At 46.7% G+C, this 24,801-nt stretch overlaps 1 protein-coding gene across 4 annotated transcripts in view; it reads left to right on the forward strand.

Moving 5' to 3' along the window:
• The window catches only part of DPP6 (dipeptidyl peptidase like 6), a 1,128,731-nt gene that overhangs the window by 252,201 nt on the left and 851,729 nt on the right, over window positions 1-24,801 (forward strand). Inside the window, exon 1 of one of the 4 annotated variants that reach the window (XM_082473770.1) lies at window positions 3,186-3,851. The exons of the other annotated variants lie outside the window; for them this stretch is intronic. Within the exon in view, the coding sequence (XP_082329896.1) occupies window positions 3,603-3,851 (249 nt within the window). The 5' untranslated portion in view covers window positions 3,186-3,602. Of the gene's footprint in view, window positions 1-3,185; window positions 3,852-24,801 lie in introns of those variants that run through there. 4 annotated transcript variants of the gene reach the window in all.

Below are 24,801 nucleotides of genomic sequence, written 5' to 3' on the forward strand. Positions count from 1 at the left end.
ATCTGCTTCAATAGAGCGCAGTCGAGATGTTCAAGGATTAAAGGTTGAGTGAAGGGTTAGGGTTAGGATTGACAGGTTTCCTTCTGCAGTGCTACGCCTCGATTTACATGCCCCTTGGGAAGTTTTGTTACTCTTCAGGGTCTTTTTCCTCACTTAGAGGATGGCGTTCTGAGAAGGTTATTGAAGGCAATTAAGTGAATTAATTATGCACCGTACAGTGAGTGCCACCGCTTGCGATTCTCTGCAGTTGCGTGACTTCATTTATCCTAAAATATTAGCTAGTTTCCTCTTTGCATTTGGGACTTCGGAGTCCTGACTGTCTATCCAAAGAGACACCGCAATGTGTGTATCAGAGTTTAAGGCAAATTTGGATGTGTGAGCGCATACATGCTTGCAAACATGGGCGCACAGACTCACACTCAAAAGTCTAGAGCATTCTTTAAAATGAGTGGTGTTCGGTGTGCAGGTGGAGCAAAGCAGCCCGATTCTTTTTAAGTCAGTTGATGGGCCCTGGATCTAGAGGGCACCCGAGAAGCTTTGCATGTGCGGATGGTGGTTTTATTAGTGTCGTGTCTCCTTCCCTTCACACTGGCCTCTGAGGGGCTCTGTGCACCCTGACAGCCCCCTGCCCTCCATTTGTCCTGTTTAATTTTCAGATATGCTTCTGTTAACACAGATCTGTACCGCAGCTCTTCCCCCAACTGTTTATGAGTTTTATAGCTTTTTTTCACTTTACAAATAATTTTAAATAAAAACTGCTTATCATCTTGTCTGAATCCTTTAGTTAGGGTTTTTAACTTTGACCAGATTGTAATTTGAAGACCTACAGGCTCACTTGAGAATATAATTTCAAAAGTGAGGGCTATGTGTGCCTTTCTTATCTCCCTTCTTCAGTCTCTTCTCCTTGATACACACACATCTATAAAGTATTGTGTATGAGATCTAAACTATTTCCATATAAATACTCTATTTTGTATAAACTATATTGGTACAAGAAATAGTTTTATCATGCTTCTTCTTAGAATTTGTGTAAATATATACATGCACATTTCATATATATGTGTGTATGTATAGTACATAAGTAAGACCCTAACAGCATCTATATTTAGTGAGATGTCAGATCTAGATGCCAGAGCGGGCAGCGGGGGCTTTCCTTTTAAGTCGGTTTGGAAAGGCAGCTTCAAGGATCTAAAGCACAGCTGGGCAGGGGAGGGGGGATGAGAGCAAGGTTTCCTATTTATCTAAATGTGATGACTTTTAAACTTTAGCTTCATGGTCCTTGTAATTGTTTCCTCTGTCTTCGAAGTCAAGCGGCGCAGCAATGTTCTGGCACCCCCAGATCTGTGGCTGGCACATCTGCCTGTGTAACAGGCCTTTTGGTGGTGCGGGGAGCCTCCCAGCTATCGAGATACTGATTTTACGTGTTTTTATAGTTTCTGTAAAGGAAACGTTTTCGAACTACGGTTAAGATGCACTTTTCTTCTTAGCGGAAGGAAACCACAGTGGATTAAACAGAGGGTGGTGTGGTATAAATTTTAATTAAAACAAGACTACCTGCTAGGTTGAGACCTTGGGAAGAGTGTGGAAAAGATTGGAAGGGGTCCTCTGCCAGGAGACTTATTCACCTGCATTCAGTTTCTCCCCCCCAGGTTAAGGACACAGCGGGAAGAGGCAATATTTTTAGGACCAGGAACAGCAGGGTCTCTTTTCTCTGGGATTTCTGGGCTTGGACAGTGGTGCCAGGAGATGGCCTTGGACTCAGATCCAACAAAGGCTGGCAGCCTGCAGTAGGGCCCTCTGAGCGGCCGAGGCCTCGCCTGTTTTTCTGCAATGGTCACGGAAACCATGGCGGAGCGGGAGCGCCCCTGGACGGTAAAGGCGAAGATGCCCACGTCGACCTCGAGTGGAAGGAGCAGCGACGCGCCGGGGCAGGTGCGAGCTCTCCACCCGGCCCCTCCCTCCGGAGTCTGGGCTCCTAGTGCGCTCAGGATGGGACAGGTGCATCCCAGCCGGAAGCGCTGCAAACAAGAGCGAAAGGGCAGCGCAAGGAGAATGCGGGGTGGGGGGACGGGGAGACCAGAAGGAAGAACGCCCAGATTCCTCAAGAAAGACGGAGGCGCGGGTTCCGGCAGGACAGAGAGTCCCCGGAGGCCAGGAGGGAGGAATGCACCCCGGGAAAGGGAGGGCAGAAAGCAGACAGGCCGCCTGCGGGCTGGAGTCGGAGCCCGGCGCCGAGGCTCCGTCGGTGTCTTTCCACGCAGGGGCGCTGGAGCACGTTTGACTGCAGCAAGAGGAGTGAACGCGCACCCTGACCCGTGCGCCCCATTCGGTGTCGTATCTCCGCCCCCAGGTCCTCTCAGGGGAGGCGCTGGGGGCGGCGCGGAGCAAGCTTTGGGGAAGTGGCCGGCCTCGCAGATGCTTTAGCCTCCGCTGGCGGTTATGCATTTATTGCAAATGAAAATGGAGTTCGCGATATAGACAAATGCGTGGGGTGTCCGGGGAGGAGCGTTTGAGTTGCTCGGAAGGCATCCAGCAGGCCGGCCCCCGCTTGCCTGCCGTGACCTTTTCCTGGCCTTCTTTTTGCGACCGGGTGAAGGAAAAGGAATCTGTTTTTGGAGAAGAGCTTGGTTTGGGAGGGAAGGGGGCTCGTCAGAGACAGTGACCCCCCGAGCCCCCTCCCTGGCAGCCCCGCAGTTTGCTCTCCATCACCCCCGTGCACACCCCCAGGTCCGCCGGGGGTCTCGGCCGTGGCCGTTTCACGTGAGGCAAGAAAAGCTGGGAAGGAAACACGAGGGGGAGCGTCTCGGAGGGCGACCGGGCTGCAGCTGCGCGCGGTGCGAGCGCGTGGACGCGGAGCGCAGCCCCGCGCCGAGCCGAGGACAGGCGTCTCGGGGACAGCCCCCTCCCTCCGTGCCCCCGACGCCCCCTCCCCATCGCGGGCCGCTCCTCGCACGCGCTCTCCCCGCGTATCGCGGGGTGCGCCCTCCCGGTGGCCCGGAGCCCCCGAGCCCCCAGCGCGCCTCCGCGCCCGGCCCGCACCCAAGACCTGCGTGGCCCCGCCGCCTCCTCGCTGCCAGCCCCGGCCACGCGGGCGCAGCTCCCGGGGGTGGGGGTGGGGGTGGGGGGGTGAAGGGGCCACGTGGGGAGAGGAGGGGAGGAGGAGCCGGCGGGGCCCGGGGGCGGGGCGCGGAGAGGCGCTCTGGATGCTCGCCGGTCTCTAGGCGGGGTGCCGAATTCCGGGGCCTAGGCTTCTTCCCTCCCTTTATGGTTTTGTGTTGTTGTTTTTCTTTCTGTCGGTGGCTTTGATCAGGCCGTTCGTGGCCACGGCAAGGAGTTGAAAAGCAGGAAAGAAGAGCGAGAGAGAACACACCCCCAGACCCCGGCTCCGCCGAGCCGCCGGGGGAGGGGGCGGGGGAGGCTGAGCCAGTCGCCCGGCGGCGACTTGAGAGTGGCGCGCGGGAGGAGCGGCCGCGCGGCCGCAGTCCTTCCTTCCTCCTCCTCCTCTCCTTCTCCCCCGGCGGGGGTGGGGAGCGGGAACCCGAAAGGGGGAAAGCCATTATCAAAACGCCCCAAAGACAGCCGGCGAGAGCGCGCGGAGACCGATGGCTTCGCTGTACCAGAGGTTCACGGGCAAGATCAACACCTCGCGGTCCTTCCCGGCGCCCCCGGAGGCGAGCCGCCTCCTGGGCGGCCAGGGGCCCGAGGAGGACGGCGCGGGGCCCAAGCCCCTCGGAGCCCAGGCGCCCGCTGCGGCGCCCCCGGCGCGCGGCGGCGGCGGCGGCGGCGGCGGCGGCGCGGGCGGCCGGCCCCGGTTCCAGTACCAGGCGCAGAGCGACTGTGACGACGAGGACGTAAGAGCATCTGGGTGGGTGGGTGCGTGGGTGGGCGCGCGGGGCTCCGGGCGGCCCGGGGGAGACGCGCCCGCGCCGCGTCTGCGATGGTCTTGGGGCGCCCTCCTTCCCCACCCCTCCCCCACCCCTCCCGGGAGCGCCCGCAAATACACTCCTTGCGCGGATCTCGGTCACCGCCGTCCTGGAGCGGGTCCTTGTCTGCAGCGGCGGCGGCGGCCAGGAGTTGGTGGCGCTGAGAGCAGCGTTGGTGGCGCTGCGCTGCTGGGGCGTGGAATGGGCTGGGGGTTCACGGATGTGGGGATGCTTGGTGTTAACTGCTCGGTGCTGTGGATCCCAAGGAGGGAATTCGATCTGTCTGTGCTTACAAGTTGGTTCCTCTTTTCTTTCCTTTCTTTCTTTTTTCTTTCGTCTGCTTTAAGACTCGAGGAGACTGTCCCAGGCTCTTTTTCTCCCCCTCCCACCTGTCACTGGCATCCTCACCTCGGGGCGCTGTCCCTTCACTCACTTCTCCAACACCTCGCCCTCCCCGCCCCCAGTGCTGGTGGTGGTGGTTTTCTTTTCCTAAAAATAAAACAAAAGCACTAGCATTCCGAGGCCCAAGCCCTTGTCCCAGGGCCCAGCCCAATTTTTGCTGGTGGGAGTCAGGCCCTGCCTGTGCCCACACCTAGCCTTGGACTGGCAACCACCTTAGGCTGTGTGAGCTGAAAACTTCTCCGGGAGCACGTTTTTTACTCTTCTCGGAGCTGGCAGCTTGGGTTTCAAAGGTTGGATTTGCATATCACCTTAGTAACTGATGACTCAGGCAGGACACCAGAGGGCTGCAGAGGTGGATGAGTTCAACTACCTCTATTGATCCTGTCCATCTGTTCAGAGGGCCAGGGAAGGCCACGGAGAGAGGAAAGTGATGTTTCTGAGACCTGCTCTTCCCAGAAAAATCCCAGACAAGCTCTCAGGCAGGCAGGCAGGGCTGGCTTGGCTGGTACAGCCCCTGGCTGGCTGTGTTGGGTCCTAGAGCTCACTGTGTGTAGCTTTGAGAGTTTTCCACCTGGGGGCACCTGGGCACAGGTCCTCACACAAGCCTCTCAGAGGGCCTACCGCAACATACCCCGGGCAGTTCATGGCCCTGCCCTGAGCAGGAGGCTGTGGTCATTCAGCATGTCCTGACTGGGGTCACTGGTTGTTTTTGTTTTGTTTTATCAGTGGAGGATGTGGAGAGTGTAATAGACATGACAAGAGTTTGTGGGAGATGTGGTTCGTGTGTGTGTGTGTGTGTGCGCACACGTGCACACACACCCTGTATCGGATCTTGCATGAGATTTTCTTATTTTGGGTTATTTCTAGACTCCCCTGGTTAAAAGACAGCTAGCACGGAGATGTCCCTCACTTCAGTGGGTCAGGTCCTGAGGGAAATGCATGAATTCTCAGGTTCAAGGAGTCAGAATCTTTGAGGAGCAGTTTCATTGGGGCAGTTGAAATATTCTGGAGGATTAAACTCCTGAGAATCTTGGGGAAGACCACTGAGCTGCAATGCAGAAAGAAATGATGCACTTTTTGCCTCAAATCTGACTTAAAACTGTTGAATTGTGTTATGCTTGAAGTTAAAACCATGAGCAATTTCTTCCTAACAGGCTCTAGGTGTCGCTAGGGGAAAGGAAAGGGGAGAGTTTCTGCATTTTGTTTTAGATCATCTCCACCCATCTTTTTTTTTTTTTTTTTTTCTCCTCATCTTAGCTTTGAGCACATATTCCGCCTTTTCAATTTGACATATGTCTAGAACTGTTTCTCAGATAAGCAAAAGGGTTGAACCGAGGAGCAAATTATGAATTTAACATTTGCAAATGATTTCTGCTGAAATGGCTCTGAACAGTATATGTAATTTAAATTCATTAACTCCTGACATCGATTTCTTGTTTCCTGGAAAATACAAAAAAGGGTGTGTGTGTGTAGGTGTAGGTGTAGGTATAAATATAGTGTATGTGTATGTCGTATCCTTATGAGATATATATATCATGTTTAAAATGTACGAGTAAACAATGACACACGGCTAAACGTAGCATCAATTTCTTGAAAACTTTTATGTGCCTTTCTCAGAAAAAATATTCGGAATTGAAAAAACTATGTCTAAAAATGTGCTAAATGATAGAAGTGCACATTAAACAGATTACTTTTCCTCCAGGCACAGTGGCTGCTGTTTGCTGAAGGTAAGAGCACTAGCTAAAGAAAGTAGATATAAGAACTGCTTTTCTGATTCCAGCCCTTGTCAAGATTAAACAATCTTGAGTAATCATCCTGCTACTCAAATATAAACCTGAAGATATACAACTGATTAGGCACACATTACGTATCATTCTGTGTATCTTGGGGCGGCCACGTAAACATGTACTTTAGCAGTTTGGGCGTCTGATGGGCCCAGGTGGGAGCTGTCCGAGGTTCTGAAGAGTCCTTTGCATTAGCGCACAGGAGATCTTCAGCACTTCTGTTTGGGAGTCCCAACACTAAGGCTGGTGTGTCATTGCCCTTCTGTGGCTTGTCTGTTCCATGGAACAGAAACAGCTTTCCCACCTTGGTCACTGAGATGATGGTAAACACCATACCTTAAAAATCCAATGAACTTTGTGCCTCGCCCTTCCATCCAGAAACGGGGAAATAAAAGGTAGTTCTTGACCTCTTTATGTGTGTACACACACATGCCTGAGAACGGGCAATTCTCCACAAAATAAAATTGAAGGTAGTTATCAGGTCTAGAAGAGATAAGTCAAATGCCGAAGTTGCAGGGCGGCTGACGGGGAATGCATTACCTGTCTGCACCAACTACACATGTAAGGGACCTCTCTGCTGTGTAGCACTACATAAAAGCCTGCTTGGGGTGGGTCAGTTTTAAAATGTGAAGTTTAACTTTGAAAAAGAAGGAAAGCCAGAGCGCTTTTTCTACTAGAGTTTCCTCATCAATCTTAGATTTATTTAAGTATAAAGTCAATGACTTGGGAAACCCCTATGAGGAATCAATAGCTATTTTGGTTTAAAATTCATTTTGTAGGTTTAAAAATAAGTTGACTTTTAACGGGGATGTTGCTGGAAGTGACTTTTAATGGAATTTAGTAACTTCCGATAGGAATTAACTTCAATTATTTTTAAAATACTGAACTTTGTCATGCCCCTGCTTGAGCATTTCCTTTTGATTTCTTAAAGGACTTTAGGAGGACATGGATAACTTTCAGGGCAGTAGTCTTGTTGGGGCCACATCAGCATGTTCTTGTGTTCTTCATTTTTGGTGACACATGATTTCCTAAGAATACAAATGTGATGACAACAGGATTTTAAAACAGCAATTTGGCCAAAACAGGGATTGAGCAAAAATCACTGCTTATGCTGTGTATCAGCTTATGAGGTCACTGCTTCGATGTATTTCATCTTCCTGTATGTCTGCAGCAACTAGCCCTTCTTCTTCCTCTCCACCTTGATTCTTCACCGGTATGATGCCAATATCCTGTTAATTTCTCCTTGGAGTCTATCAACTTTAAGTTTTTTAAGCAGCTTGGCTCCACAGAAATGTTTATATCCCCTCTTACTTTCTTCTGCTCCAATTTCAAATGCTTTTAAAAATATTTAGGTTCATATTATCTTCCTAACGTATTGAGAAAAAGGCTAAAACTTTCAACCACCTGCTTGATCCCATTGCTTTCATGACTTATTTGACGATGCTTAGTGTAACTCACCTACAGAACAGCTATGGGATGTCATAGGGTTGTTTGGAGGTTTCATCTTCTCAATCGAGTGGTCTAAAACTGAATCCACTAATTTGTTCCGAGGGTCCACTTTTCCTTATTTAGCTTGACGGCAGACTCACATTCTTACTGTCTTCACTGCAGAAACTGCACACAAAATGTCATCAGTGTCCTCTTAATTACTTGATATAATGGCCTGGCTCCTCTTCAGTCTTTTTTGTTATCGCTTTTGCTCCTGTTGACCATCACCCTGCACTTCACACTTTTGCATCATATGTCTTTCATGATGCCACATGAATTCATGTCCGGTCTCTCTCTGACCTTGGCCTTTGAATTCTTTGGTAAATCATTTTTTCCTCCTCCCTTTCATGCAGGAGGTTGGGAGAACCTACACTCCAAGGTTTTGGTCTCCACTATTCTATTCTTTCCCTTCCATGCTTTCTTTTTAAGATAAATTAGTTTTGGGATAAATTAGAATGAAGATAAAGGGAGCCGAGTATATTTTGCAGCTTCTGTATTAGCAGATGGCTAAAGTAGCTTTATTCCTCTGGTATACACGTCCTAGCATTTCTTGTGGAGATCATTTGCGTTCCTGTTTTACAGAATTGGAGAACTGGAGAATTGCAAGGACCTTGGCAATCACCATCTTGATTTCTCTTCCCAGCTCTTGTTCCACATGTCAAGCAGCTGGGCGCTAGACCGTTTTTGTGGTGTTGACAAGATATCCATGTGGAATATATCCCTAAGCTTGTCATTCCCCTCTGTTTACAACTCCGTATTCTAAATAACGTTCTGCCTAATCTCCTTATTTCTACTTCTAGTACTGCCATCCCTTCCACCCCCGAGCGTGGCATACATAAGCTTGTACAGTTACATTTTCCCACTATCTTGATTTCTTTCTTATAACATTAAGTATTTCACTAGATAAGCTTTGAGGTATCCTTATGGGTTTAATGCCCTATAACACCATATCGTAATGCCCTGCTGGTCACAACAGTTGTCCTCATGAAAAGTTTATTTTCTGCACTCCAGAACAACGTTAAACACATGAGAAGTGTTTACTGTCTAAGACAGTCTCTCTGTGAATGTTTTGGTAAAGTGTATATAACAAAATTATACAAAATTTTGCTTACTGTCTCAGCGCAGAGCATGTAGTCATCATTGGGAAGTTGTCTGTGTTACAAGGAAGTAAGAATGGTGACATAAACAAGGATTAAGTGCTAGTGAAACCAAGTATAGCATCAAAAAATACCTTGCCTCTGCATTGCACCTTGTATTTTTTTAAAGCACCACTACGTGCACCTCATTTCACCTCCATAGTTACCTTGGCTTGGGGAGAACCATAACAAAGAGTAATCTGTTGGTTTGAAAAATTAATCAGGGGAAGCCTAATTTTTTTCATTTGGATGAGTCAGTTGTCCACTGTGAATTATAGCAAATAAATTTCAATCTGTTAACAAGCCTTTTCTCTGTAGAGTCAGCCAAAAACGTACAGGTTTGCTTAAAGCCGAATTTGTGAAAAATGAGCATTCTGCCTTCTCAGTGGATTTGAGTTCTGTGTAGCAGTAAGATATGTTGAAGTGGGCACAGCCACCTATTTTATATGGCATGCTTTTTTTTATTCCTGCCAGTGAGCACTTTTAAATAATTTACTTGTATATGTTAACAGTAGATTTAAGGAGGTCTGGAGTATTAGAATAGCATAATATCGATTTTTATTTTTGACAATGAAATCAACTCATTTTCCCACATGAGATTAGTATCCTAGTATCACTCTGTAGACAGGAATTTCTCTAGATGTTGGCTTTGGACATTTTTCCTTCATAAAATAGAGCTTTTTATTTCATACCCCAAGCTTTTTCTCCTTTAATAGAGTCGGAATGATTAATGAGTTTAATTTTTGCAAGCAACTGGCAGGAATTGCTGAGTAAGATGTACAATCTTATTGTATATAACCCTGTTCCTTTTAATTACTCTGATGTTAACAATGCATTTGTCAAGCGCATATGGAATGCTTCTCTGCAACGTACACTATTGATCCCTTTCACAGAGCATTGCCTATAAAAATAATATGTACAGTAACCCTTTTAAAATTAAATTCTGCCTAATAAATTTAGCGTTAAGGGCATTGAGTGCCCATGTGCCATGTTTTGATTTTCCTCCATTTTAAGCACTTTGGTTTGATTTTATGTACATTGGAAAAAATAACGCACTCAGCCTTTCTGGTTAATGACTTTTGGAACATTTATCTTTAGAAGGATCTAGCATCGTGAAATTATCTGCAATAGAACATTTAAAAATTTGATAACATCTCATTTTACAAATGAGAAGACTACAAGTAATTATGTGAATAATATTCCACAAATCACTTGTGTTCTCTGGACCTCAGAGAAACTCAGCCTTCCCTTCTCTCCTGTGTCCTTCTCAGTATCCTCTGTGGTACCGTAATTGAGTGGAGGAATTAACTTAATTATATCACTGAATTTCAAAAGTATGAACATTATGAAATCTAACGGTCTAACTTATTTTGGTTCTAAATGGATATGCTAATTGCCAAAGGAAAAAACAAACAGTTTCGCCACAGTAGTATACGATTTTTGCCCTGAATGGGTTTCCCCAATAGTTTTACTCTTTTTCCTCCATGTATTTCTTTCTGTGTTTTCTAACAACATCCAGGTCCATCTGAAGTACAGGAGATGTTCAGTTTTGTCCCATGATGGAGGAATGTATATAGGTAATTTTTCAGGAAGACTAGGAGCCAGTAAAGCCCACAAGGTCCAGATGGTAGAATTCCAGGTGGTGAACACCCTGCCTCCCAGATTAGAGAACATCTCAGTTGACAGCAGCAGGCGTTGGGGGCTGGATGCTGTAGATGAACACCTGGCAGGAATTGGGCTCTTATAAGGATGCAGGAAAGAGGGAGACTCCGTCCTGGAACAGTCGTTCCCTCAAAAAAGACAAACAAATTTACTTTCACTCATCCCTTCAGTGTGTAGATAAACACCTTGAAGGCATTTAGAATGTATTAAAAGCATCCTAGCACCATGCCCAATGGAAATGAAAAAGAAAATACATACACACACACACACACGGTTTTTAATTCAAAAGGAACTTAAGGATTTTCCAGGGCATCACAGTCATTGTCAAAATCAATTTTTAACTTTCTCTAGGGTTCAGATTTCATTTGATATCGGCTTTTACCTTAGATGATTTGGGGTCAGTTTTAATATGCTTCTGTTAAAAAAAAAAAAAAAGGAACAGGTGATATTATCATCTTCCCCAATTTGGAATTGAGAAGACCAATTAATCCTTTCTATCTCCTGTTGTTTACTATTTGGGAAGGTCTGTTTTAAAGACAGAACTACTGGAATTAATACAGCCACTTTCATACAGCAATGGGCTCTTCGTTATATTATCTGTGATATATTTATAGGGTTGTATATATCCATTATATTTTACATATGGTGAACCTAATATATTTTAAGGTGATATCAGCCAGAAGGGGAGCAGGAATGGAGTAAGGGAGCATTGAAGAATTCGGAATAAAAGAAGTTGTACAAGGGAAGCGGGGGGAGGGTAAAGCAGAAACTAGAGGTAGAGGAATGCAGGAGACAATCACGGGCTTCCAGTCTCCCTAATCATTTTCCCCAAAATGTTCAATTTTCTAAACTGTACTCAAACCCTTCCTATGCTTCATGCAACATGCCATCCAGTAATTTACAAATTAAAAACAAAAATGAGAAACCTCTTTAAAAGTCCTGAGAGGTGAAGTTATCTCATCTGCTTTTAGAACTGTGAGATATTTGCAACCACACAAGGTAGCCGACCCCCGTGTGAACGGCTCTAAGCCCTGGAGATGCATTGCTTGTTCAGGGCCCCTTGTTGCTTCTGTACACCCTTCCTCAGCATCTCCACGGCTTCTGAGGAAAGACTGCTGCCTCCGGGTATCTGAAGTCGATGGAGACATGTGGTCCCGTGCCCCTTCTTATTCTTCAGGCTGCCTCAAAGTTTAGACTTTCGTCCCCGCTCACCTTGCCACATGGTCTCGGGAATATTCACGAAGAGAATGGATGCCACTTTCTGGAACGCTTGGCTACGTTATCGGACACCTAGCTAGTTTCCCAGGTGAACTTTTAGGTCTTCTCCGTCACGTTCATCTCATCTTTTCCGGTTTGCAAATGTGTGTTCGCCGTGCCGGGTTTGAGGGACCTGTGCTGCAGGTGAATCTCGGAATCCACAGGGAACCCATCTGTTCACTGCCTCACCCCAGAGCGCACTGCTGGCGAGAACAGCCCTTCGGAAGGAACAGAGGCTCAGCTGAAACTTACATGAGGACAGTGGTTCGTTAGGTGGAAGGATGCGGAGGAGTCACCAGTGGGTGCAAGTGGAGGGATGGAGCAGGGAAGTCAAGTTGGGCTCAGAGTTTTCGAACTGGACTTCAAGCTAAGTGTTCCTGGCGGGGGGAGGGTCGTTGGTGCTGCTCTGCACGTGTTTATGGGTCTCACAGGCACCTGTGGGATTGTCCTCCTCTCCCCCCTTAGCGTTGCGTGTGGCCATGTGGTTGACTTTGGCTGCTGGAATGGAGTGGGAGTGAGGCTAGCTCTCCTAAGTGGACGCTTTACGAGCCGGCACGTGAGCTGCTCTGCTCTCTCTTTCCTTTTGCCTTAGAAACGAGCAATATTCCAGGTAGTGGCCGTTCAGTGGGAAAGATATAAATTTATGTTTGTAAACCACTGAGATTATGTTAGGACAGTGTCACCTAGCCTGAGCTGAGGAGCACAGGGCAATCCGTGTTCATGTGGACAAGTCACCATTCATCGTTTCTGGACCTTGACTGCATCGTCACCTCTGGGCAAAATCAGCACTTTCTAAACTTCTACAGGAAGTTTCGTTCTACCTTCCTGCATCTCACTTAAAACTTGTTAGTTCTCAAAAAGACTGAAATGGAAATTCCCCTGGGAGGGCAACAGATGTTGGAGTGCCTGAGTCTTATCAGTGCCCTCATTTCCTGTCTTTGGGAGCATGTTTGTTGGGTGATGGGAAAGGATAAGAAGGGACCCATTTCCTAAAGACAGTGTGTGCATTCGTGGTGGGTGTAGGGGTGGGGAGGGAGGGACTGGGCAGTAGGAGTGGACAGACAGGTTCCGAGATAATAATGAGGAAAGCAAACATTGCAGCCTTCAGGATGTTGCTAAGGGTCAGCCTTAGAAATGAGCTTTTTGGGCTTTTGACTGGAGACCTTTCAAGTTGGAAAAGTCGGGGATCAGAGGTTCACACAGGGAAGCCTTGACATCCTGAGGCTCTGTCTCTGGTGTATGCTCTGCTCATCTTACGTGGATTCTGGAATCCATTTTACACGGAGCCTCTATTTACAATGTAGAACTGAAGAGGGCATGTTTTCATCTAAATGATAGGAAATGTCATCAGAAACACCCAGCTCTAGCACGATACTCTTTCTCCCCCAATTCCTGTCCTGCCCGTGATCAGTTCATCTCCATTTTAGACGTAGAAAGGTGTCATTAGTTTCTCTTTCTTTTTTTTTTCCAGATATTTAGTTCCTCTGAATGGACAGAAAATTCAGCCCCTAAATGACTGGTTATCTATTAAAGGGAGAGGGGGATGCTGTCAAAGCCGGGGCACTGTTTCTATAGCAACAGGAGCTGACTGTGATAAGCGGGGATGTCTGGTTTCCTTGTCCGGCGCTCTCCTTGCTGGACATGCGATCGTTGATACGCTTCCTCATGGCTGTCCTGCAGCTCTGGGGAGATCCTATCACCCGGAGGCTTTTGTTTCCGCGGGTACAGGGAGCGCACCTGAGCAGAATCCCGATGTCCCTGCTCCTGCCTTCCATGATCCTTAATACTCCTGCTTCTCCTCCAGTGGGTCTTTCATTTCATCACGACCATAGGAAGAGCACAGTCTTGTTCTTCAGCCTTTGGCTGCTCCTGGGGTTCACTGCAGTGTCTCTGAAGCAGGGGAGTGCTTGAGGGGTCAGTTTTGGCCCCTGGTATCTTGTCACTCCCTCTTACGGGCACCTGAGAATCATGCTCCTACTTTGACGGACGCCCAGGAGGAGGTTTCCCACCATCGTCCAGGCTGTGCTTCCTCTTTTGCCCGCATCCGATTCGTCCTGCCGCGAGGCCAGTCCACGCGCTTGTCTGCTGACCTCGCTCCAGACGCTTGCCCTGCTGGGTGACCCCGTCCCGGCTCAGAGCTGCTCCGGCTGCTCCTAGGCTGGGAACCGTGCACAGGACCCTCACTTCCTTCGGCAAATGCCAAGGTCCCTGTCACGACCGGAAGGCACCGCAGTGGCTGTTCCCTCTGCCGGAACGTCCTCCCTTCCTGCCCTTCACGTCTCTGCTTCAGCATCGCTTTTTCAGTGGTCCACGCTGCCCACCCTATTTAAAGTGGCAGTTCCCCCGCCCATCACTCCCGATGTTCCCCACCCTGCTCTGCTTTGCTTTGCTTTTACCAGGGCATTTATCACCTGCTGACGTATTATATAATTTTCTTATTATGCCTGTTTTATTTTTGTCTCCCCCCCCCATTGTAGAATATCAGCTGACTGATGTCAGGATCTCTGGCTGATTTGTTTGCTGCTGTATCCAGTTGCCTGGTACAGTGTCTGGTACAGCCAAAGTGCTCAGTAAGTCTTTGTTGAAGGAATGGGTGAAGGATTGGCATCTCACCTGAAAAAAACTCTCTGCTCGCGTCTATTTGAACAATCACACTTCTCCAGCCTTTTTTTTTGTTAATTGAAAGAGTTCTGACATTAGAACTCTGGACCTCCTGCGTGGCCGCTTATAAGTGGCTGCAAATGAATTCTCTTCTTTTCAGGATTTCACTTATCGTTTGATTCTGAGCAACAGTTGAGAAGACAAATTAGTTATTAAGGAAACAGTAGGAGTTACTTTTGTAGGACCTGCTTAAGATGGGTAATATTTAGCATTTGTAATATTTTGTCTGAGTTTAAAAATAAGTGCGAGTTAAAAATAAGTCAGAGACAAATAGTGCATGATATCACTTATATGTGGAATCTAAAAAATACAACAGACTAGTGAACAAAACAAAAAAAGCAGACACAGATATAGAGAACAAACTAGTGGTTACCAGTGAGGGGAAGGGGATTTTAAAAAGGGGGTTTTATGAGATTATATGAAATCATGTACATGAAAGTTTTGAAAATTGTAAAGCACTATAGAATTTAAAGAATCATTCAGTAAAAAAGTATGAGTTAAATTTTCTATATATAACTGTTTCTGCTGACTTTTTTCTCTCTTTTTTTTTTTGTGGTTATCAAAGGAAGTAGTCCCATTAGGGAAAATGCAAATCTTTGAGAAGAAGAGATTCTTATAAATACAGCAATGCGATAAGTTGTTTTTGGTTAGAAGTTTGCATTACCTAATTCTCAATTTAAGTGAAAGAAAAAGATCACAGCTTCTTTTTCTGTGATACTATGATCGTCTGTTTATCTGGCAGGTAGAAAGTCAAATCAGAATGTTTTTGAACTGTATATCATTAGAGGAAAACTAAAGTTCCCAGACCAAAATGCACAGATTCTGACAGAAAAAAAATATTCCTGGATTCGATAATCTAGTTGAAACTGCCAGAGGCGCTTTAGGTACCTACAGCATACATTTTTATGATAACACAGTCAGAGGTACCTGGCACTTAGGATGGAGCTGGAACAGGCAGCTGAGATCTTTAGGTTTGACCCTGATTTACCTTCTTTTTCTGCCCATCTACAATCTGGTCTGGCAACACTGCCCTCCAGAGGCTGTCTCAAGGCTGCAGTAAGACTGATTCAAGACCCCTTAAATAAATTATGCGAAATGAAGATTTGCAGTTTTGTTTTTTCTGTGGCCAGACAGGGTTGGAATACGAATATATGTCGTGAGGGCTCTTATACCCACATCATACTGGGCTGCACTTTTAACAACGCTGGAGAAATCCCATCAGACCCTCCTTTTGGAATACTGTCTGTGTCACGGGCAGCACTTTGAACGGGTAATCAGGGACCGGCAGGGGGACTCAATCCTTCATGTAAAGATGTGCTAATAGCATGTGTAGTTCCTGACTTGTCAAATGGTGCCAGAGTGCAGGAAATTAGATAAAGATAATGCAGCAGATAATAAGGAGATGCGTAGCTTTGGACAGTCAGCTCTCTGACCACTGGATTTAAGTAGTGCCTCTGTACAGTTAAGGCCAAAAAACTCACAAAAGCATGTTTTCTGCTGTCATTTCATGAAGAATAGGAAAGTGAGTTAATGTCACACCGTTTCAAAGTTCAGCACCCTGGTTCAAGTCCAGGGAGCCAGAGGGGTGTATACCGCATATGAAAAGCCATCTCACCCACACACCCCCTGGCTCTCTGTACCTGAGAGGACCCAGGGAGCCCTGGACCCCTGCAGACCCGCCCGCAGAGCAGCCTGGGCAGGGGCTCCACCCCGCGGGTCCACCACCCTCCCTGTGTCTCTGAGCATCAGGTGTATGATTGCAGGAACTAGGGATGATCCCGGACCGACCACATCAGCCAGTCACTGTCAGAGCACCACCAGATGCCAGTGGTCCAGGACACACAGATGGCCCGAGGAGGAGGAGGAATGAGGCCACTGGGTATGTGGGCAGGGGTCTAGAGAGGGAAACCTCAGAGAAGACAGCAGAGCCCAGCCCGGCCCGCAGACAGGAGGTTCTGGCAACTTGGGGTGAATAAGATTCAGCCAGGGAGGTCAAAGGTCTACGTGGTAGAGCATCATTTTGGTGCCTTGTCAGCCAGAGGATGTCCCCCTTAACTGGCTCATGGAAGCCAGACCCCAGGCTTTAGTTTGGATTTGTTGTGGTTTTCAAACTCTGCTTCCCTGAGTAATGGGGTCCTGATTGGAGCCAGCAAGGGGGGTGGGATGGAGCCACCAGAACTTGATCCCCTCCTTAGTGCAATTGTGCTTTTAAAATATTTTACTTGTACATACAATTTCACATGAAAAAGGGGATGTGGGTGTTACTGAGCTCTGGAGTAACAGCGCGGTTATCCAAGAAACTCACAGATGTTGGCAGGATTTCCTCATGACCTGTTCTTGCTGTAGTTTATGAAAACGCTGCACATAGAATCAATCATGTGTCCACCCAACACCGTTATCACAGGGCACAGGGCTGGGCTGTCGCTTGATGGTCCATGGTGTAGGCAGGGCACTGCAGTGGGTGATGTGCTGGATCTGGACCACCTGAGCTTGAACATTGACCCTACTGACCATTTACTTGTAGTTTAGCCTTAAAAAGTTACTTAACTCTTCTTGGACTTCAATTTCCTCATTTATAAAGTTCGGGGGAAAATATTATACTACGGTATTGTTCTCATTGGTTTATTTTGATGTTCTAGTTCATACATGTAAAACACTTAGGACAGGGCCCAGCATGCTATAAATAAATGCAGTTTTATCATGAAGTCCTTATTACAAGATCTAATTGTTCTGAGAAGGAAGGGTAGAGGACTCTGGTACGCCCTTCGGCGGAGCGTCTTGGGGCTGGAACTGTGGAAAGGAAGGGAATGTGATAAACCCCCAGTGATCACATAGGCTCTGATTATTTAATTGTAATCCTTTGTATTTATAACTAAACCGTAATCCCAATATGTGGGTTATTTGAGTGGTTTGGTTATGAGAGAGCTGGACCAATGGGCTCCATGGGTTTAGGAGGAGCCAGTGATGCCAGAGTTAATCAGAGCTAATCAAGATCCCCCTTGGGGTGGGTTTGTGCCCCTCACACCCCTGCCCCAACTTCCGTGCAGGAAACGTGGAGGCTGGAGCCATAGGTCCTGGGTCAGGCTCCCCTCCTGAGAGGAGAACAAACGAGGAAGTACACTCTGACCCTGGATTAATTCCTGGGATGGTGTCATCTCGATAGAGATGTTCATGGCGACCCTCTGAAGCCTGATGCCTCAAAACTAAACTAGAAAACGGTGGTTGAAAAACATGACTTCTCTTGAAGACCATCCTGTGATTGAGAATTTGAAATATTTCGCTCAATAAATAGATTTTCCCCAGCAGTGGTCAGAATAGGTCCAACTGAAGGACACAGAAAATATTGCTGAGGGACTAGCTTCTAGGGAAGGGGAAGCATAAACACAGGGGATTCAACTTGAGGGTTTATTGTAAGAGGACAGGCTAGCAAACATGGCCGTCTAAAACAGAATGAAAAAAAGTATGGAATCGGAGGAGCTGTTTAGGAAAATAGTGGAAAATTGGCCAGATATGGATTTGGCTACGGTAATTAAAATTAAAAAGTGTTCTAACTGTAAACAAAAGTATTGAACCCACTTCTCTTTATGATTCGTATAAAATTTCACTTTAGCATAATCCCTGCCTCTTAATTACCTCTCTCTATTAGCAGATATGTCGGCACATTTTCTTTTCATTTAAAATCTTCCAGAAGTCTCTTCACTCGGGCTTCAGAAGCAGGTGGATGGGGACCTGGGGGTACCATCGAATTGTCAGAACAGAAGGAATATGTGCCTTTGAAGTGGTTTCTGCTGCTTTATGTGGTTGGAGAAGTGTCCTCATCACCCCCAGCAGGGAGACGGTCATGACCCTCAGCAGTTGGAGGGGTATTTAGAGATTCGGTGGTCCGGTGGTGATGTTTCTTGGTCAAGAATAAACCAAGGAAGCCATTATATTTCTTCTACTCACGTTGAGCTTATCTAGTCAATTTCAGGTTTCTCGTGTCTCTCTGTGTCTCTGTCTCTCTAATTCTCTGTCTCCCTCTCTCTCTCACACACACACACACACACGCACACATACATACACACGCGCACACACACACATACACACATACACACACCAAGCACAGAGGCAGAAGAATGTCCAGCACAGTGGCTAACCCAGGCAATAGATGTGCTACGCTTTAAACCAGGGCTTGTCAAGACTTTCATCTGAAACGTTCTTCTCGGAGGTGAGGAAGGCTGTACTCGTGCACCCAGACTCTGGTTGGTCCCCGCTGTGGTCCAGAGCACACAATACCTGCCTGATTTCCCAGAACTCAACCCATGGTGTGAAGAGAGAGACTCAGTGTCAAGGTGCTGATTCTCTCTTGGACTTAGGCAGCCGTCCCCATGAGCTTGCTGATCTCAGAAAGCTCACCAGGAGCTGTGCCAGAGAATGCAACACCACTGGAGACTGGAAGGGGTGGGAGAGAGAATATGAATGGAAGGCTTTCCCAAAATGAATCACAGCCAGCATTGTATTCAAGGAGACCTTGGAGAGTTTTCTACAAACTCAAAAACCTTCAAGATCAAAATACTCCAAAATTGACTCAGTGGCTCAGTGAAAACCTTGGAAAGGTATCACGTACCTGAAATACCTGATGGTCAACCGTGTTGCCTAAAACGCCTTGAGGTTGGCTTGTGGGCATCAATGGTTCCATGACCAGCCACCTTACTGGGGTTGATATGCAGCAGGTGTAACGTAGAAAGTCAGGAGGACCTAGTAACATCTCTGGGCACCTGACTTGCTCTCTGGGTCAGTGTTTCTCAAAGCTCAGTGCCTCCCAAGTGCTCATGGTTACAAAGAAGGGCCTTCCCAAGGGGGCACACATCAAAATACTATGAGAGCAGAAACACATTTAGGGAAATACGGAAGGAAAATCTCTAATTAGCCCAGCTCAACTGAGAGGCAAGATGCAAATTTTAGTGAAGCCAGGCCAGAATGAGAAGGGAAAATCTGTGTCCATTTTTAGAAAAGCTCCCAATAGCTCTGAAAGCCTTGCTTTGGGGAAGAGCACTTTTTAATGACATGATTCTAGTTCAGTGTCGAAAAGTCAGAGCACATCTGATTGTTTGGAATAATCAGCAGCTCCTGGCATTTTTCCTAGTCTTTATGGCTCCAGGACTGACCTGGTCTCATACTCATTGAGTTCAAATAAAATCTGTTGACTAGTAACATATAAAATTTTGCTTAAAAATACATTTATGAAGAATCTAATTTAATCTAATTCTTTTCACATCATTGAGTGTGTATATATTGAACTGTCAGCTTTGCAGTTCCTTTGCAATAAGCTTGGGTCCTTGTTAACAGAGCTCAGGGGACACTGTGCAGGGACACCTTCCAAGCCGTCCTTTTTAAATGTCTCCTTGTGCAGAAAAGAGTTCTTGGCCAAAAAATTTGGGAAACATTGAATTCTTTTTTTAATTGAAATATAGTTGATTTTTTGATGATGGCCATTCTGACTGGTGAGGGTGTGGAGAAAAGGAAACCCTCTTGCGCTGTTGGTGGGAATGTAAATTGATACAGCCACTATGGAGAGCAGTATGGAGGTTCCTTAAAAAACTAAAAATAGAACTACCATACGACCCAGCGATCCCACTACTGGGCATATACCCTGAGAAAACCATAATTCAAAACGAGTCATGTACCAAAATGTTCATTGCAGCTCTATTTACAATAGCCAGGACATGGAAGCAACCTAAGCGTCCATCGACAGATGAATGGATAAAGAAGATGTGGCACATATATACAGTGGAATATTACTCAGCTTTAAAAGGAAACGAAATTGAGTTATTTGTAGTGAGGTGGATTGACCTAGAGCCTGTCATACAGAGTGAAGTAAGTCAGAAAGAGAAAAACAAATACCATACGCTAACACATATATGTGGAATCTAAAAAAAAAAAAAGGCCATGAAGAACCTAGGGGAAGGGCAAGAAAAAGGATGCAGGCGTAGAGAATGGACTTGAGGACACAGGAAGGGGAAAGCGTAAGCTGGGACGAAGTGAGAGAGTGGCATGGACTTATATATACTACCAAATGTAAAATAGATAGCTAGTGGGAAGCAGCTGCATAGCACAGGGAGATGAGCTCGGTGCTTTGTGACCACCTAGAGGGGTGGGATAGGGAGGGTGGGAGGGAGACGCAATTTATCCCTCCCCCCTTCCGCCTTTGGTTAACCATACATTTGTTTTCTATGTCTGTGAGTCTGTTTCTGTTTTGTAAATAAGTTCATTTGTATCATTTTTTTTAGATTCCACATATAAGTGATATCATATAATATTTGTTTTTTCTCTGTCTGACTTCCTTCACTTAGTATGATAATCTCTAGGTCCATCCATGTTGCCGCAAATGGCATTATTTCATTCTTTTTCATGGCTGAGTAATATTCCACTGCATATATATACCACATCTTCTTTATCCATTCATCTGTTGATGGACATTTAGGTTGCCTCCATGTCTTGGCTATTGTAACTAGTGCTGCTATGAACGTTGGGGTGCATGTATCTTTTCAAATAAGAATTTTCTCTGGGTATATGCCCAGGAGTGGGATTGCAGGATCATATGGTAGTTCTATTTTTAGATTTTTAACCAACCTCCATACTGTTCTCCATAGTGGCTGTACCAATTTACATTCCTACCAGCAATATAGGAGGGTTCCCTTTTCTCCACACCCTCTCCAGCATTTATTGTTTGTAGACTTTTTAATGATGGCCATTCTGATGGGTGTGACATGGTACCTCATTGTAGTTTTGATTTGCATTTCTCTAATAATTAGTGATGTTGAGCATCTTTTCTTGTGTCTGTAGGCCATCAGTAAAACATTGAATTACTAAAGGTCATCTTATTTGCTTTAAATAAGAGCTTCACAGTGAATATGAGCATGTTAAGTAGATGTATTTATGGCAGGATTTCTCCCTCTTTATGTCAGTTTGTGGAATGGCAGTATTTTGGGGGCAGGAGGAGGAAATCTCCGGCAGACTCTTCTGGTTACTTTGCATCACATCCAGGTTAAGAAGTCAGTTTATCTCGGATCCTTTTCATTTCCCAGGGCTGCTGTAACAAAACAGCTCAAATCCAGTGGCTTAGACCAACAGAGACATATTGAATTCTGGAGGCCAAAAGCTCAAAATCATGGTGTCGGCAGGGCCACCCTCCTCCAAAACCTATGGGGGAGGATCCTTCCTGGTCTCTTGCAGCTTCTGGTGGCCCACTTTTATCTCTGCCTCATTGTCATGACTTTCTTCTCTCTGTGTGTCCCTTCCCTTCTTCTTCTAAGGACATCAGTTATATTGGATGTAGAGCCACTATACCCCAGCACGACTCTATCTTAACTAATTACATCTCCAACAACCCTATTTTTAAATAGGGTCACAGTCTGAGATACTGGGGGTTAGGACAGCATATCTTCTTTGGGGAACCCAATTCCAACTCTTAACACTGACTTACTGATGATTTTCTCAAAGCAAGTAGCTTTTTGGTTATTTTAAACTATTGGGAGGGTTACTGGCTGGCTTATTGGAATTCTAAGGAACAGTGTATTTGTCACTGAATTTGACTCATCTTCTCTGTGTAGTGGACCCATTATTCAATCATTATTGCCAATTTATTGGTGCTTACTCTTCTTGGTGACTTTTCCTTTGGGGAAAGCAATTGGGGGAGGAAGAGAGGAAATTGATTTTGATGTAAATAGTTAGGAAAGCCAAAATGATGAGATACTGAATATCATGCATTGTGCTTTGGGGGATATGTGGTCAAACAGGGACATATCACGGCTGGATAAATTAAATAGGAAAGGGATAATCACCGGTTAGCTGGTGCCACTAGATTCCAGAGAATGGCACCAGGACGGTCCAAACCCAGAGGTGTGGAAACCATCCTCTTCTCCAGATGACTCACTCACTCCACAGAGACTTCTGATTGGTCCTGTTCTAGGATGCTGCATGCCCTGGTGGTCTGGGAACCAAGGCACAGCTAATTTCGTGACAGTGAAACCCTGGGACACACACACCTGTTTTGTCATCCTGTTCCGAGAACCAGCAAGCCAGCCCCTGGCAGGATCACTGTTGGCGGAAGATGCTTGGCTTTATTTATATTCCTTATTTCTTTCTTCCTACCCCAAATAGATTGCAAACATGAGTAGTGGAAATTAGAAAATAAACGTAGAGAGTTGCCAGACTGTGAATAGAAAGCTGCTGTGTATTCTGTGCTGTGAGAACAGGAAGGTGTCTAGAGCCTGGTGCTTTGAAGGTATCCAACCACCTTATCACTGCCTAGAACCAGGATTGACGTCCTTGGGGGCCAGGTTGTTGGCCTCATTATTTCTCCTCCTGACCCTCGAGAGTGGGACATGGGCTCCCGGTAGCTGGAGGAGACAGGTGAATACTGAGCAGTCACGTGAGCGGTGGCGGTTCCTAGGAAGCCATTCCTAACCTATCTGTTCCAAACCTACGTGCAGACGAGTGGCCGGTGATGACAGATGCCGCCCCTAGTTTTAGCCCTGATGCCGTGTTGGGTTAGGGTTGGGGTTGAAGCGCCGGGAACTCTGGTGAGACCCATGGTGAGGAGAGGTTCTTAGGGCTGCAGGGAGATGCTTTTACCTGCTCCCACCGGCACCACCCAGGCCTCTCTCCATGGGCCTGGCCATATGTCACTGCTGTCCCTATGTGGCTAATCGCAGTATCCCTGCAAAGTTTCTAGAGCTGCAAGTATGTGGGTAGAGGTTTCTTTGTTGAGCGACACTTTGCCCTCTTCCCTGACTCATTGGGTTACAGCTCAGACTCTGCTCTTTTGGTAGAATCTTTAGGGAAGGGAACCTCATTTTATGGCCCCTCTTCCTACCCCTAATCCCCAGTCTGGGTTTAATGTCACTGCGACAGACTCCCGGAATGCCCTCTGCACACAGCTGGGGGAGCGCTTATCACACCACAGAGGAAATGGCCAGTTTTTCTTTCTTTTCCACTGGAATTTGAGCGTCTGTAGGTCAGGGGCCGAGCCGAATGCTCCAGGCCCCTCCGAGCTCCAGCCCTGCGCTGGTGATGTGGTCATGACTAAGCATTTGTGTTGTCTGTCCTGCTTGTCAGGCCATACATTCATTAGTTTGCCAACAAGCGGTCCAGGATGGGAAACGATGAATTCCCGAGGCTGAACATGAAGAAGAAGAGGCAGGAAGTTCTCCAGCAGCCTGGTCCATGGGCGCCCCGCAGCTGACATTTCTCCATTATTCATTATTTCCCTCCCAGATGCCTCCTCACGTGCTGTGCCCAATTGAAAAGAAGTGAGGTTATTTTTAAGACATGTCCTTTCCGAAAGCAGTGGCCACCTCTCCCTTGGCGTTTCCAGTTCCTTCCAGGGCAGCGGGTAAAATCCCTGCCTGGGATGAATGATTAAAGGGGAGGGATTAGCTGGGAAAGAAAGACATGCAAATGTCACAAGCTATTAAAAGCAGCATGGCCTCTGCTGCCCTTTCCGTGCCATCTGTCAAGTGACTCAGTGTCACCTCAAGGGATGTATCAGTGCCACAAGTCTGCTTTCCAAGATATCCCATTTCTGCCCTGGTTGGGACTCGAGTTTCATCTGTGTGCCCGGGCTCGCAGCTTGGTGTCTTTCCCATGCAGCCCCTCCTTCACCTGACGCCTCCTTCTCTCAGCCCTGCATCTCAACTGCCTGACCCTTGACCTTTCCACCAACATCCCGCACCTCGCGGAGGCTCTGTCTTGCCTCCATGCCTTGGTACACAGCCTTATCCACTGCCCCTCTGCCCCTTTCCATTTCTGGACAAAGTCTAGACATCCTTCAAGACAGCACAAGTGTCACGTTGTCTGCTGGGTGTGGAGGTGGGGATGGGACAGTCAGAAGTTCCCTCCCCTCTGCCCCTAGGTATACCACTCCGTAAAGCAAGCACGAAACAAGAAGTATCCTCACTGCGATGGATGATTCCTACACACACTGAACATTGCCACTAGGTCAGAGCTCTTTAAAGGCAAGGGCGTGTCTTTTCATTTGGGAATACCTAGTGCTTGAAACAGAGCACGTATCAAATACGTGTTTGAGTGTAGGCAGAACATGTGAATTGGTGAAAGAGACACCTTTCTTTGGATTATTTCTAAAATGTCAGCACCTCTCTGTTTTCTGAAACAGGAACTCATCAATAAAACTAGGAGAGATCTAGATAAAACTGACTTCCAGATCATCGGTCTGGTCCAGGGACTGGTAAACTTTTGCTCTTTCCTGATGACTACGTGTACAATCTTTTTTCAGGTTTCTGATGGAGCCAGCTTTGGTCCCGTGTCCCAGGAACTGGGAATCGGTCTTGTTGTCAAGCTTGTGTCATGAGTCTACCCTGTAGACAGGGGGACTGGCCAGCAGTAGGGCTCCATCGGGACACACAGTTCTCGGGACTTATCAGCACCTTGAAGGGCGTGTCATTATAATGTCTTCCTCTCAAAACCACCCAGCCTCTCAGGTCCTGT

The sequence above is a fragment of the Balaenoptera physalus genome (assembly GCF_965194825.1).
Source record: "Balaenoptera physalus genome assembly, chromosome: 8".
In the NCBI taxonomy this organism is placed as follows: domain Eukaryota; kingdom Metazoa; phylum Chordata; class Mammalia; order Artiodactyla; family Balaenopteridae; genus Balaenoptera; species Balaenoptera physalus.